General features: G+C 39.6%; 2 protein-coding genes across 4 annotated transcripts in view; one reads left to right on the top strand and one right to left on the bottom strand.

Annotated features, from left to right (window-relative positions):
- The window catches only part of LOC115018493 (pinopsin-like), a 12,544-nt gene extending 1,081 nt beyond the window's left edge, over window positions 1-11,463 (top strand). The window contains exons 3-7 of one of the 2 annotated variants that reach the window (XM_029447474.1): window positions 792-960; window positions 1,649-1,820; window positions 2,064-2,297; window positions 3,707-3,871; window positions 11,341-11,463. In XM_029447474.1, the coding sequence (XP_029303334.1) occupies window positions 792-960; window positions 1,649-1,820; window positions 2,064-2,297; window positions 3,707-3,868 (737 nt within the window). In that variant the 3' untranslated portion in view covers window positions 3,869-3,871; window positions 11,341-11,463. Of the gene's footprint in view, window positions 1-791; window positions 961-1,648; window positions 1,821-2,063; window positions 2,298-3,706; window positions 4,009-11,340 lie in introns of those variants that run through there. The other variant, XM_029447473.1, reaches the window with a different exon arrangement.
- On the bottom strand, window positions 5,605-15,317 carry tpst1l (tyrosylprotein sulfotransferase 1, like). Of its 2 annotated transcripts, none has more exons than XM_029447477.1 (6): window positions 14,998-15,317; window positions 11,362-12,049; window positions 9,945-10,103; window positions 9,525-9,778; window positions 7,923-8,124; window positions 5,605-6,192 (listed from the first exon to the last, which is right to left on the bottom strand). In XM_029447477.1, the coding sequence occupies exons 2-6, from the start codon at window positions 11,764-11,766 to the stop codon at window positions 6,157-6,159; spliced, it is 1,056 nt and encodes a 351-aa protein (XP_029303337.1). In that variant the 5' UTR covers window positions 11,767-12,049; window positions 14,998-15,317; the 3' UTR covers window positions 5,605-6,156. The 2 variants fall into 2 exon arrangements, with proteins under 2 accessions (XP_029303337.1, XP_029303336.1); XM_029447476.1 differs by having other exon boundaries at window positions 15,086-15,317.

The raw sequence follows: 15,317 nt of genomic DNA, 5'->3' as shown, positions 1-15,317 counted from the left end.
TCAGATACATGTTGGCCTGGTACATACATAAGTACATATTGTATCTGACATGAAGGCTAGTGGAGTAGAAGAAGAAGTAGCAGAACGTGGAAATACCACCAAAATAATATATTGCACTTACTTAAATAAAAAAGACAGTGTGTCACTGTATCATTGACCTGGCTCTACATGCAGATTAACATTTTATAAACATTTTCTATTTCATTTCATTATTAGTTGTTCCATTTTAAATCTATTTGTTTACTACGGTGTGTTTAGAAATGACTCTGCAGCCCTACATTTGTCATTGGTTTTTATAGGATTTCCAGTGGTAGAAGATGTACAGAGAAAAGTAGCAATATAATATGTAGAAATACTCCTTTACAAGTAGGCCTAAAAGTCCTGTATTCAAAATCTTACTCAAGTACTGGATCATTATCAGCTAAATATCCATAAGAGTATCAAAACTGAAAGTACTTATTATCCTGGAAAAATAGACGCGCTATGTGTTATATTAGCCTATTGGATTTTATATTAGGCCTACATTAACTTTCAAGCAGCATTTTAATTATATTATAATATATCATTCTAATAATACAATATTTGATGGATTGATTATGTGTTTTGAATGGAAAATCTTAATGTGCAAGGTAATTTGTAACTGCAGCTGTTAAATGTAGAGGAGCAGAAGACTTTCTGGGATTTTTGGTCATAAAACAGGCTAATAAAGGAAGAAATTATTTGATGATTGGCTCAGTTTGATCGCTAACTGCTGTCCTTTGTTTGTGTTATGATGTCTTTTTCTCTGTCAGGTATGGTTTCTCTGGTGTCTCTCTCTCTGCTGTCCTTTGAGCGGTACTCTGTGGTGCTCCGCAGCACCCAGTCGGACTCCTCTCAATACCGCAGGGCCAGACTTGCTGTCGTGGCCTCCTGGCTTTACTCGCTGGTCTGGACTCTGCCGCCGCTGCTGGGCTGGAGCAGGTCTGCACTGCCCAAATATTAAGCCATCACCTCATCCATTACATCATTCATGTATCCACTTATTCAGTCAAATGATGCTAAAACTGGGAGGAAAGTATGCAATGGTTTATTCACTTAGTAAAATACAGAAGTAAGAAGTGAGTGCTTTAAGAGGAAATAACTTTAAATCCCCAAGTTTTGGTCATCTGTTCTACTTAACTCCACAATGTGTTACTGTAACTTACTGAGGTAATATGTTAATATTGACACACTGTAAAAGCAAAATATTGGGCTATTTATTTATTTGATAAAACTTATCTCAAACAAGACAAAATGGCAATCACAAATGAATAAAGGGCTTGTCACACTCCAAAAACTGTGGATCAAACTTAAAATGTTCTGGTATTTATTCAAATATGTTATTTGAATATTTCCTCATCTTTCACTTTCTTCATTTTTGGTTCTTTTGAATTGCCTGAGCTTGAAGGTTGAAGATAAAATAGCATGTTAGGGAGGTGTCTGCCTTCCTATCATAAGCCTTATGTAACACATACAACTATAAACGTGAACAAAGAGAAAATACATTCATACCATTTTGCAATTCAAAACAGGGAGATATCAAACATAATAACACAGAACTAGAACTGCATATTGTTAAACATGAAGCATGTGAAAGAAATCAAAGCATATGTTGTGTGTTATGGAGCAGCTACGGGCTGGAGGGCCCCGGTACCACCTGCTCCGTCCAGTGGCAGCAGCGCTCGACCGCAGCTCGCTCCTACATCAGCTGTTTGTTCATCTTCTGCCTGCTGCTGCCACTGCTGCTCATGTTCTTCTGCTACGGGAGGATCCTGCTTGCTGTACGGGCGGTGGAGAGACAGGTGAGCGTGCAGAGACACAAAGACTACAAAGAGACTCAAAATAAATACAAAGAAACACACAATGTCTACAAAGACACACAACATAGGTACAAAAAGGGACAAAACAACCACAGACACATAAATAACTGCAAAAAAACAAAACTACAAGAAAAAGGGCCGAGCATTTATAAAATGTATGTCTTGGAGTGTTTTTTATGTCTGTGCCCAGGTGCCCATTGTCTCATAATCTGCACATGTGTCCAGGTCACCAGGATCAACCGGACCTCAGCTGAGCGGAGGGAAGGCCGTGTCCTCCTAATGGTGGTCTCCATGGTGACAGGCTACCTATTGTGCTGGATGCCATACGGTGTGGTGGCGATGCTCGCCTCCTTTGGACGGCCGGGCGTGGTGCCGCCTGCCGCCAGTTTAATCCCGTCCCTGCTGGCGAAGACCAGCACCGTCCTCAACCCTATTATTTATGTTCTGCTCAACAACAAGGTAACAACCGCTGCCTGTAAACATCTGATCTGTCCTCTGTCATCAGAGGACAGATCTCCCTCCTTCTAAATGAGATTGTTTATTTAACTCCAAACTTTTGCGTGGACTCCCCAACTAAAGCACTTAATCACAGAAGAAAATTCTGCTGTAACCAAAGCTGGTTTACTAAACCACAGTTCATTTTGCCTGAGTCTGTTTGTCATATTATATATATATATATATATATATATATAAACACTGAAACACCAGAATCCAAGTTAAAGAAAAGTACGGACTTAGCATTGGATTCACTATAGACAGTTTTTTTTGGTCGTCTTACAACAACCTTTAAAGGTGCATCAATTTCATCAACACTAATTGCCCTTGTCGTCATTATTTGTGGCTAGGCAGCTCTGTATCCCACCTACAAAGCTGATTGGTCGATTGTTTCTTCAACTAGTGAAAACAGCCACCACTTGGCACAACACCAGACCTATTTGCATTACTGAAGATGTTTCAGAGGTTTGAAGCCAGGCTGGAATTAATCAAAGTACTAAGGCCGGGGTTTGAATCCAACTTTCGGCTGTTTGCTGCATGTCGTCCCCTCTGTCCCCCTTTCTTTTTTAGCTTCGGCTGCACTCTCTAATAAAGGCAAAAATGGCCAAAAAATAATATTAAAGAAAAGAATGAATCAATTTGCCGCCTGGTTGATAATCCAGCCATGGTTTATAAACTCTTCTCACTGTTTATCCCTGCCTTTGACCCCACGGTCTTAACTAACATCCTCTGTGATTACATACAAACTGTGGTGAAAGAAGTACTCACATCTTTTACTTTTGTAAAAATAGTGATACTTTGTTACAAGTAAAAGTCCTGCATTCAGAATGTTATTAAAGTAAAAGCACCAAAGTATTAGCATCATATACTTTAACAATATACTTTATTACCAAAGCAAAATACTCATTATACAGAATGACCCATTTCCGAATATATGTTATAATATTGTAACATAATCATTGATGTATTAATGTGTTCATCACTTTAATGTTGCAGCTGATAAATGGCAATTTTATATATTCTGAGTAGTTTATGAATTTCTCCTCGTAATCTTATTTACCTATAATAAAACATAATGTATTTGTTGATTATATTTTGTATTATCAATTTGAATCTGCAAAGTAACTAAAGTTATCAAATAAATGTAGTGGAGGAAAAACTACAATATTTGCTTCTTAAATGTGGTGGAGTGTAAGTATATAGAAGCAGCAAATGGAAATATGCAAGTAAAGTAAAAGTACTTCAAAATCCCACCTCATGTAGCTGAGCAGGAACGTTTTCCCTCCTTCTTGCTCAGACATCTGAATGTTACTTGTATCTCTGTATCATATTCATTTTGCTGCCTCCTCCTCCTCTGTTTGTGTGTCTTTCAGTTCTCTAGGTGTTTCCTGCACATGCTCAGATGCAGCTCAGAAGCCCCGCCCACCCCGGTTCACCACACACTGGCCAGCAGCAGGGCTGTGTGGAGTCACGCTCCCCGCCCGACAACAGAGGAACAAAACACAGTTGCTGCCATGTTCACATCCAGAGACTAGCAGGTACAGCCGCCTGCTCTGGTGCTGCTGGCTCAATATGCAACATAGAGGTCAAAGGTCACTTTAGCTCCATGATCAAATATAAAAATATCTTTTACTTTTTTTTGTATTCAACAGAAAAAGTAAACAAATTAAAAGATGCTCTTATTCTTGAAATGTCAATGTAATTGACAAGTTTTATTGATGGATAGTGGACCATGCAGCTTAATTTTAAATGTGTGTAACTGTTTTTTACAGCAGCAGTCAGATGAATGTTTGCACTTATTGTCCGAGTATAGCTGCACTGCATTACCTCAGTCCATTGTTGAACTTTGCATCAAATGTAGCTCATTTTTTAGTTTAATCATATGGGTATATCATTTTAGTTTAAACTATCATTTGAATTTATAATTTTCTTTGCAACACTCAGCAGCCCAGTCCATCTCAGGGTTTCATTTAAAAATCAAGTTTGACGTGTAACTTTGTTTCTACTGAGTAAAGTTATTCCTACTGAACCATAAAGACAGAAGTGTGAGTGTTAAGAATATTTCTTGTCTCTACAAAAAGAAAGAAAGAAGGGCAACCAGGTTATTTTGGGTAGTCTTTAAACCACTAGATGGCGCTGTGGCTCAGCTAACTGTCAAACATACTCATGTTGTAATGTTTGTAATAATAATAATAATAATAATAATAATAATAATAATAATAATACGTTTATTAAAATAGCACCTCTCAAGAGCAGAGTGCTTCACATAAAAAGACAACATAGAAAGTGAAAGACAAAACAGACATCAAGCTGAAAAAATTAAATACATTAAAAAGACTAAAGGCCCGGTCACACATATCCGTAAGACAGAAACGTATGCGCCGTTTCGAAAATTACGAAAGTTTGTCAGTCGTCCAACTTTTCCTCGGATCGGAAAAGTGAACATATACAGATACGCATGTCTAACCTATTGATAGCGCATCACTTACTAATACAAAATGTATCAGACGAATGCCCAACGGATGCATAACGTATACAAAAATATGGTGTATACAAAATATCAGCAACACGCTGGTGTACGTTGATAATAATAATGTAAGGTATAAGTAGTATTCGTTAAGAGCTCACTGTGTTACGCTGGGGTGCGTTGTTGAACGCTGATGTTTTGAGCACGTTCAAAATTACCGGACGTACCCGACGTGTGCTTCATAAGATATGCAGACGTTACGTTAGACATACGTGAATACGGAATACGTTAATATTGTACGTGAATACCTACGTGACTACGTTAGAGGTACGTTAGATGGGCTACGTTGGCTGACGGTGAATCCTACAGCCAATGTATTGATAACGAGTGGATACCCTATTCCTACCCTATGTTAAGATGATGCCTGACGACGAAGTAACTTATTAAACGTGTTTCTACAGTACAGCTAGCGTTCAGCATGTTAGCCGTTCTCCAGCATCAGCATGACGTGAACCAGATGGTACTTTTCCAGCTCCGTTGTCCGGACGCTCTGAAACGTTTTAAATAAGTAAGTGATACTCTATCAATGTTTGACATACGTATAATAATTAGTTATGTATGAGTCAGCTACAACACTGCTGTGGGACTGTATTTGGACTCTGACAAATCTTTAGCTAATATTCATATACGCCGGCATGTTTCTGTCATACGGAGCTGTGTGACAGGGCCTTAAAGAATTGTGTCTCGAGTTGGTAACTGAATAAGTAGTGAAAATACATAAACCACATTATAAGGAGACATTTAGACTCTTTAAAAATGTTTTATCTTTAACTATATATACACACACTAATTAAATCAATTCAGAATAAACAACATTAGGTTCCTGAATAATGGTCAGCACCAAAATAATTTATTAAGAAAATAAACGTAAGTCTTCAAAAATATACAGTCGTTATGCTTCATGAACACTGACTGAACTCTCAGCAAGTGAAAGATTTGTCTAAAGACACATTCACATTTGTGGTGAATCATAACTTTACAGACATGTTGAAATACTTTCAGGTACAAGGAGAGAGGACGCGTCGAAATGCAGTGTAATACTGTCGATCCAGCGCTGTGCGCATGCTGGAGAGAGAAACTTCTTCCAGCAGCTAGTCCACATGAGATACAAAATCCAAACCACTTAACGAGTCCGTATTTTTAACACTGCACCCGTCATACATTAACACCGCACATTAGTCTTACAAAAAATTAAAAAAATACACATGACACTTTAAAATTCCTTTGAGGTTTAGTTACTGCTGATTTGGAGGTCTGTGTTTAAGGTGCATCCATAGCGTGTTTTTCCTCTTTTGCTTAACTGGGGTGTGGAGTCTCTGTTGCTTTCAAATTCTGAGGAAAGAAAAGACACAAAGTTCACTGATGATTAGAACGATCATCTAGGCTGGAACAGGAAATGTAGAGGATCTGTGATTTAAAAACACACTTCAGAGATACATTCTCTAACTGTGGTGCTCTGATTCATCCTGACAGCTGTAAAAAAAATAAGGTTTGCATGACACTAGGGGTTTTGTGATGTGGGCGAGAGATTAAAGCTGCACTAAGGGGTCGAACTACATACTAGTGTTGTGTAGGTGTGAAATCAATGGGGGAAATCTGATGCTTAACATTAAACCAGAAACTCCATTTCATCAAGTGTGTGTGTGTGTGTGTGTGTGTGTGTGTGTGTGTGTGTGTGTGTGTGTGTGTGTGTGTGTGTGTGTGTGTGTGTGTGTGTGTGTGAGAGAATGGCAAACATGATAAAGCGCTATATAAATGCAGTTTCTTCTCTTCAAACAGTATTATTAACTTCTTTACGGGTCATTTCAGTAACTTCTTTATAAAACAAATATATATCTACCAACCTTTTGTTTTATTAAAAAAAGTGAATAAAAAAAAGTATTAAATACAAATAGCATATACATGGAAAAAGATTTTGCATTATATATTATATTAAGAGGGACCGTCTGTGGCACTGCATCAGGTTCTAAACTCTGGTTAACAGGATCATCTGGCAACAGGAAAAATAATGTTTGGATGTGTGGGGACATGAACTCAAAGTTAGTGCAGAACTATATAGTTGATTATAAAACGGACATGTCAAATCAAGCAATCTGATTGGTTCTTAGCCGCGATATAATGAGCGTATATCACGGGTAGAATTGTAGTTACTTTTAACAACAAGTTCAGTATCCCTCAGCGTCTGAGAAAAAGCTACAACCGTTACAGCTGTTAAATTACGTCCGTTAAGAAACAAACTTACAAAGCTTTACTATGTAAATAAGAACAGAGTTACATTCGTTCGGTTGCTTTTATTATAGATAATATCAGCGTGAAATGACAATAATCAAACACGTACAATACAGGCTGAAACACAGACGTGTTTACAGTTCAATCTGGTTGCGGGTTCCGGTCGCGCATGCGCCAATACAAGGGACCGTCCATTTAGTATAGTACAATGTTCTCTACTCTGGAGGAGTGGATCGATCAGTGGCTATCTCCAGAGAAAACAGCCCCTAAAAGACGACATGCAGAGCTACGTGAAGAGCAGGTAGACCAAATGGAAAAAAAATGAAAACGAACAGAACACCGCGCTAGCTGTTAGTGCACTAGCTGTTAGCGCGCTAGCTGTTAGCACTACGTTTTGTGCAGAAGGCAACGGAGGGACTATTTTATTTTGAACATCGTTACTTAATAATAAAAACTATTTAAATTGGAGTGGGTATTTTTCTTTCATATTGCCACACTTGGTAACCGTTTTATAAAAGCAATAGCTCACTTCAGACCGTGGTATATGGTCATTATATCACAGTTAAGGGGGTTGTACCACGCCCCTTAACTGTGATATAATGACCATATACCACGGCCTGTCGTGAGCTATTGCTTAAATAATCAATGATAATGAGTCAAACAACAACCTAATCAATTTATTTTAAAGTAATTGATGAAGAAAAAAAAAAAAAATACATTAAAAAAAAAATATCATAATCTATGATAGGCTTTTATCATAATGTTTCTATTATTTACTTTTTAAATAAGCTGTGATTCTGTTCTTCCTCATGTTTTATTTTTTACAAACTAACCTGTGAGTAGTTGTACAGAGACACCATGGGCTCTTGTTTCGTGTAGTCGGGGGGGTTGGCGTGGGGGTTGTAGCCCAGGCGAGCCAGCATGGGGGCGATTTCAGCCATGTCGCTTATCACGTCGGAGGGAATGTGCCCGACCCACTTGGAGAGGGCGTCTGTGTTCACCGGCTTCATCACCTGGTCTGTGGAGCGCTCAACCCTGTACAAAAACAGTGTGTCAGTGTGTGTGTGTGAAAATATTCCAAAACAAATACCAGTACTTGTAATTAGCCATGGAAGAGTCACAAATAAAACAAAAAGAAAATTAAAACTTAAACAAATAAAGTGAAATAAAATTCCACATAGTTATATGGTTGGATTTAATTTGTATGTATGTATTTACTGTCATAGTTAAATGTAAAACATGTTAATGAAAATCTAAAACAATTTTTAAAGTGAATTAATGTTTTTCTTTTAAATACATAATAAGAAAATACAACATACTTTATTTCTTTGATTTGTTTTAATTCAGACATTTTAAATCTTCCATACAAAATCAACCCACCCTTTTAAATAAATAGATGTGTCAATAAACATGATTCAGAAGCACAACGTGCCACATTTTGTGATGAGTTACATTTCTCAGGAGGTTATAAAACATTTGTGGGACTAATATTGTGCCAACCGTTGCATAACTCATCAACATTTGGGTGCTAACTCCCTCAGAATGTGGCCTAATTCCTTCAAATACACGCCAGGTTTGGGTTTTTGTGGCGTGAAGCAGCCAGATTTTCCACCAAATCCCCTTGATACACGACAAATAAGTTGAGCGACACAAATTAAACATTTACTGAGGGAAGTCTGGAAGCTTTACTTGAAAGGTTTGGCTAAATTCAGGCATCCTGGTGGCTCGGTGGACTCAAATATAAGACTCGTCTGTGTTTAAATCTGCGTCTCAATGTGTGCTGCATCTCAGTGAAGAAAAACCACCATAATACACTTAAATAATAAGACATTTTTAAGACTTTTTAAAAACTTTATTTAAGACATTTTAATTCCAATTAAGGCCTTATTTTTAGATTCAATGACTTTGAGGAACCCTGCCTTTATCCATCATATATGCAGGTTTTTAAACAAAAAGGAAAACCTGCTGAAAGTAGACTGCTTTGCATTGCAAGTAGATGAGTGGAGTATACCTTTATGTTTTTCTTTTTGTGTGTCACGGTTAATATCACACATATCACGCACTGCAAGGCAGGGTTAGTGAACAACTGTGGTTACTTCTTTTTTATATCGCTTACTTCAGTCTCTCTTTCAAACGCTTGGTGATCGTTGGAGCAGTGGAAAGACGATCAAAGACGGGTTTTATTGGTTTATATACGATTTCATGGGTTTTATTGTTTGTTTGCGTGTGTTTTACGACAATCAGCTCAGTAAAAATGACTGCTCTGACTGGAGTCTGGTGGCTTTCAGGAGACTATATGAATTATATGTTTACTTATATGGACTTTAACATACATTTCAAAAACCCCACAGCACAGGAAACTGAAACTATCTGCTTGGTCAGATACCACTAGAGCTAACTTGGTGTACACACACACACACACTTCACATACTCACTTGGACAGAGACACGCCACCGGCCTTTCCAATCAGCTCTTCATGGTGCAGCACTGACGGGTCCCACTGCAGCTCTAGGAAATGAAGCAACTTCCTCATTTCCTCCTCTGTGTGGAGGACGAGCTGCTCGTAGCGGACGGGCAGACACCTGGACTCCCCGGCTGCCTGACACTGGCTGAACATGGTCTCAACCGCGCTGCTCCACTTGGTCAGACAGTCCCTGTAGCTGGTCAAGTCGAAGCCAGAGATGGTGACCTGTGAACGGAGGCAGAGAGAGAGAGAAGATAAAAACAGGAGACCGATCACAACAAAGAGTGAACACAGAAACATTTATTGTGGCACCAGCTCAAATTTGTCAAGTGGCTGTGTGGAAACACGAGCCTGTGAGAAAGTTTACCGGAGAGAATAAGAGACAGCATACCTTGCGTGAAATCATGGAGTGGACAGTTGCCCGTCCGTCTCGTAGCATGAGCACAAATTTGGCTTTCGGGAAGATGTGCGACAGATATGAGAGCGACTTCAAGGCGAACGGGTCCTTGTTGCAAAGGCGAGGTGCAGGCTCCCCGTGGCCCACTATCACCTGAAACACATTGAGATTATATTATTATTCACACACACACACACACACACACACACACACACACACACACACACACACACACACACACACACACACACACACACACACCTTTCTTAATTGTGAGAATACCAAGATTTTAATACATATCGAGAGACTAAATATAAATATATATGAAATTGACAGATGAGAACGTACCACTTATATTAAAGAGAAACATGACTCATTTACCCACGACACTAGATATTACCCAGGAATCCAGGATAGTGTGACATTTATTTATACATTTATATGAATGACCTTGTTAAAACACAATAATTTCAACATGTTGGGAAATATTTGCTTTCTTGCCGATTTGACGCTCTCTCATCCGTCCGCTTGATATGAAGTCCCAGCCAGCAGCCGGAGTGTAACAACAAATTCATTCATTCATTTGGCTCATAACCTCCTGTTAAAACACAATTTGTTTTTACATTTATAAAGTGTTACAGAGCTTTAGAGTTGCAGGTAGGTGGATTGTGTCACATTCCAACAGAGCCAGGCTAGCTGTAAAGATGTAAAGATAAAATAAGCATCTGCTGGCTGTAGCTTCATATTTAATGGACAGACATGACGGTGATATTGATCTTTCAGCAAGAAAGCAAAGGAGGATATTTTCCTATTACCTTTAATAATCATTTCTTAGTTTATGTATCGTCTGTTTCCATCATGCAGTTGAGAAGTTGTAACCTAAACTGCATCTTATTTAGCAAAATTGCTAAATGCCAGTGTTAAACAGCCCGTACATTGTCTTTAAATGGTTACAGGTGTTTAATCAAATATTAGGCTTCATGTGGTTAGAAATGAAAATCTTGCATACAGATATGCTGATCGACCACATTTAATATTTAGATTTTCTTTCTTCTTCTTTTTTAACATAAATGCCTGCTACAGCTTCTCAAGTGTGAGGAAAATGTTCTTACTTTTTTGTCATGTATGATAATAAATGTTATACTTTGGAGGTTTGGACAGTCAGACAAAACAAGAAATGTGTCACCTTGAGTGCCAAGAAACGGTGACAGACACTGTTTCACAATTGTTTCTAACATTTTATAGCCTTAATGATTCATCAAGAAAATGACCGGCAGATAAATAAATAATGAAAATAAATGTTAAAGGGCATATTCTGCTTAATATCTTGATTTAAATCATTTTTAGATTTATTTTTTAATAACCCTGTGTATGCAAAACACGTTTGCAGATGAACAGATGACCAGCTCACCTCTAAAAGGAACGCTCGCACGGCTGAATCCAACACCTGTTCGGTGACGCCGGCCTCATCCAGTCGTATCCTCTCCTTCACCGAGCGGCTCCAGGTGGCCCGCATGGCCAAGAGGCGGGGAATCACTCGGGTCTCTTCCCCGCACCGCACAGCATTGTGGGCATCCAGCATGACGCGCATCAGCGTGGTGCCGCTCCGGGGAAAGCCTCCGATGAAGATGAGGGGCGTGTCTTCAGGGAAATGTTCGGTCAAGGATGAGCTCTGATTGGCTGAGCCCAGGTTGAGCTCCATCCACCGGTACCGATGGCTTTTCGGAGGGCACTCTACTCCGCTCATGCCCAGGTAGAGCAAGGAGGCGGAGCAGAGGAGCACGCAGCCCAGAAGCAGGCTCGATCTGTTCCTCATGGTTCAGATTCAGGAGGACATAAAACAATGTTCAGGGGCACCTGAGAGGCGGCTGGAATCAGATGTAAATGCAGCTACCTCTTCAATTTCAGCAAAGGTCAGTTCAAGACTTAGTTTCACACTGGCAGCCTGGATGATGAGGACTGCGAAAATAGACAGCTGAGCTGATGTTGAGGGGGGAGTCGCCTCACTCCTCTGCAGCTCCTCAGCCCTGGTGTCGGAGAGCAGGATCCAGGCCTGCTGCGCTCCACAGCCAGCCACGTCTCCTATCCATCGCTCCTACCTAAAACATGAGGGGAAAAAAAGACATCAAGACAAGAACCTCACCAGAATCAGTTTAAATTGCTTACAACCAAACGCAGAACGTGTCAGTTTCTCCAGGATTGTAAACCGTACTGCAGTTAGAGCTGCAAAGATTAATCGATTAGTTGTCAACTATTAAATGAATCGCCCACTTTGTTTGATAGTCATTTAGAATCGGTTTGAGTCCACGTCAAAATTCTGATTCCAGCTTCTTAAATGTGAATATTTTCAGATTTCTATTATCTTTGGGGTGTGGACAAAACAAGACATTAGAGGGTGTAATCTTGGGCTTTGGGAAACACTGGTCGACATTTTGCATCATTGTCTGACATGTTAAAGAACAAACTAATACATTAAATCAAGAAAATAATCGTTATTTGCAGCCCTATGCACTTTGAAATGAGACTTTTTTTTTCCCCAGGCATGATTTCACAACTTGCTGAGTAACAAAAAAATAATCATCATATTTCAAATTTCCAACAAATGAACTCCTATTATTCAAAGCCCTGCATGAGTGAGTTATTATGAGCAAGCAGGGTGTGATGGTGGCTGCGGTGTTATTTTGCCAAGAACACTTGTCCTCAGTTTCAGAGAGGCTGAAACGCATCCAGTTCTTGTTCTCAAAGCAGCTATTTTGCATCTTTCCTCTGGGGAGACACTGACCGTTAAGCCATATCAAAGTTCACTGCGGCATGCAACGCAGACACTCTCAGGCAGTGTATCCGAATCCACTAATTACAGCTTCCTACAGCTTCCTCATGTTGTTATTCTCACTGACAGTTTCTGTCACATTGAAACGCAAAGCAATTTGTTTAAACTCAGATTACTATTGACCAAGCGAGCCATCCTGCAACTTCCCGATTTCGCTTCTGCAATGTGCCCACAGGCAGTTTCACCAAAAACATCCATTTCCTCTTCTTAGTACACAAGAACTAAAGTCTCCAAATACTGATTTCATCATTGAAACTCAAATTCACGACTCAAACAGCAGTTTCACTATTTTACTAAAGTTTCCTAAGTTTTGGTCTTGTTGAGACTGAACGTGCAGGGAGCCGAACATCTGGATGCCACGTGGGGAAACCTCCTCTCCCTGGGCTGGAGTAGCTTTCCTGTGAAATTCAGTTTGATGATCAAAGCAAAAAAAAAAAAGAAACAGCGGGAAATGAGGACATCCCGGTGGGGGATACTTAGGTGCCGTCCTAAGCCGTGCTTAGTCCAGTGGTATCCACAAGCTTTGTATGTAATTCTAATGCATTTCCATGCAGAGATTAAGCTACTTGTAGTTTGCAGAGAATTAGGCCAGAGGTTTAAGAGGAGCCTTGCTGCTTTTTTCTCTTGAAAGATTTAAAGGGCCGGTTCACCCACATTACGAAAAAGCGTATTTTCTCACAACCAACAATTGTTTTTATTATCGATTAATTTGTCAATTATATTCTTGATTAAAAATGTACCGTTTAATTACCGTCACATATCAATTTGCTTGTATTTTTTGTCTAAAATCCAAAACATATTCAGTTTACCTAACACAAGACAAAGAAAAGCAGCAAATTCTCACAATTAAGACGCTGAAAACAATGGATATTTGGCTTTTATTTGATTGATTATTATTTTCTGTCAATGGACTAGTGGTTTCATCACTATCTTACGTACCTCTGGTGTTAGCTGACCCTGCAGAGAGTTTTGGTTGTATTTTTGTATATGAAGTAAGGTGTTAATTTTCTTATTTCCGTCACAGCCATTGTATTGAAACAGAAATCTCAGAGACAGATATCTGGAGCCCGGGCCAACTATCTGCTTGGATTGACTTGACTAGAGGATTCTTTCATGAAGTGTGTTTTGCACAGACTAGGAGTGGATACCTACTCTGATAAATCGGGGTATTGACCTTGAAAAGGCCACTGCGTCCGCTGATCAAGGACAAGCCAACAAACAATGTCTATAATAAGCAGAAAACAGTGACCTGTGATCACAGTCAGTGGCTGGCAAGAAAAGAAAGAAAGAAAGAAAGAAAGCAGCAAACTGATATCTTTGTGCAGAAGGTTGTCAGGAAACCCAAAGCCAGTGTGAGACTTCCTGCTGAAGGGAAGGTCTGACAGGGAGAACATCGCCTACTTTACCCTGTACTTGAGTTAATGCGGCCATATATATTACTGTGCATTCTTAGAGCAGATTCCTTGAATGTTAACCATCAGATTTACAACTCACAAGTAGTTTTATGTGTACATTTTGTTTTTGTATGAGCTTTTCTTTATTCTACACTGCAAAGACATTTTCTCTGAAATTAATTGAATATTTTTGCTGCACAAATGTTGTGGTGATTCAGTATATTGGGGACATGGTTGACCAGCAGGTTGTAAGTTAATCTAAAGCCTTCTTGTTTCCCCTCACAGGGCAGAGCAATGACACTGACCTCCTGCTGAAGGGAAAGTCTGAGAGAGAGCATCTTTTTCCCTTTACTCTGGTTGATGCATTACAGTCAGGAGCATTGAGTCCATTGTTGGATCTGTTCTTGAAAGCCTTCCATTAAATGAAATTCTTCATATTCATAGCTCTTTATGTATTTCTGTATGGAGGCATTGCTGCTCACTCAAGGCTGCAATGACAGCTCCCTCTCAGGGGCAAACACATGTGAAATGTACATCCTAAAAAAAAAGGTATATATATATACACATATTGCTGCCTTTTTGCCGTGAACCAGCTATCACCAGAAATATGATTAGTCCACGGTTTGAAATTGGAGGCCCAGCAGCAGCGACCAACATCTGGCCTGACTTGACGATGAATCTTGTCTGCAAAAATGCGCCCGAGGCTGCAGCCACCAGGTGAATGACCTATCAGTCAAACACACCGTGACAGACCAGCGGCCACCTACAGCTCACCACAACCGCCAAGAAACAGCCTGTCAGTGTGCTATTTAACCATAATTACCTGGAATAAACAGGCTCGTTTAGCTGTCTGTAGGTAGTTTACACGCGTCGTAAATATATCAGCTCCGTTAAAAATGGTGTTCACTCACCAGCGTCTGTGAAACTGCCGAAATCCGAACAAAAAAAAACATGAACCTTGATCCAAAAAAGCTGAAACCAACAGCCCCTCTGTCCACGTCAGTGTTTTCTCTCACGTGGAGAATCTATCTAAGCTGTTTAGTATTTCAAAAGACACATAATTACACAACGTTTCGCTGGATCCCGATGTAACTTTGCTCCGTGAGAAGTGGAGCTGTATCTACTGTTGAGTAGAGTAAGCTG

The sequence above is a fragment of the Cottoperca gobio genome, chromosome 14, assembly GCF_900634415.1.
Source record: "Cottoperca gobio chromosome 14, fCotGob3.1, whole genome shotgun sequence".
NCBI lineage: Eukaryota > Metazoa > Chordata > Actinopteri > Perciformes > Bovichtidae > Cottoperca > Cottoperca gobio.
Note: the sequence above shows the minus strand (reverse complement) of the source record. Positions and strands in the feature narration are given on the sequence as shown.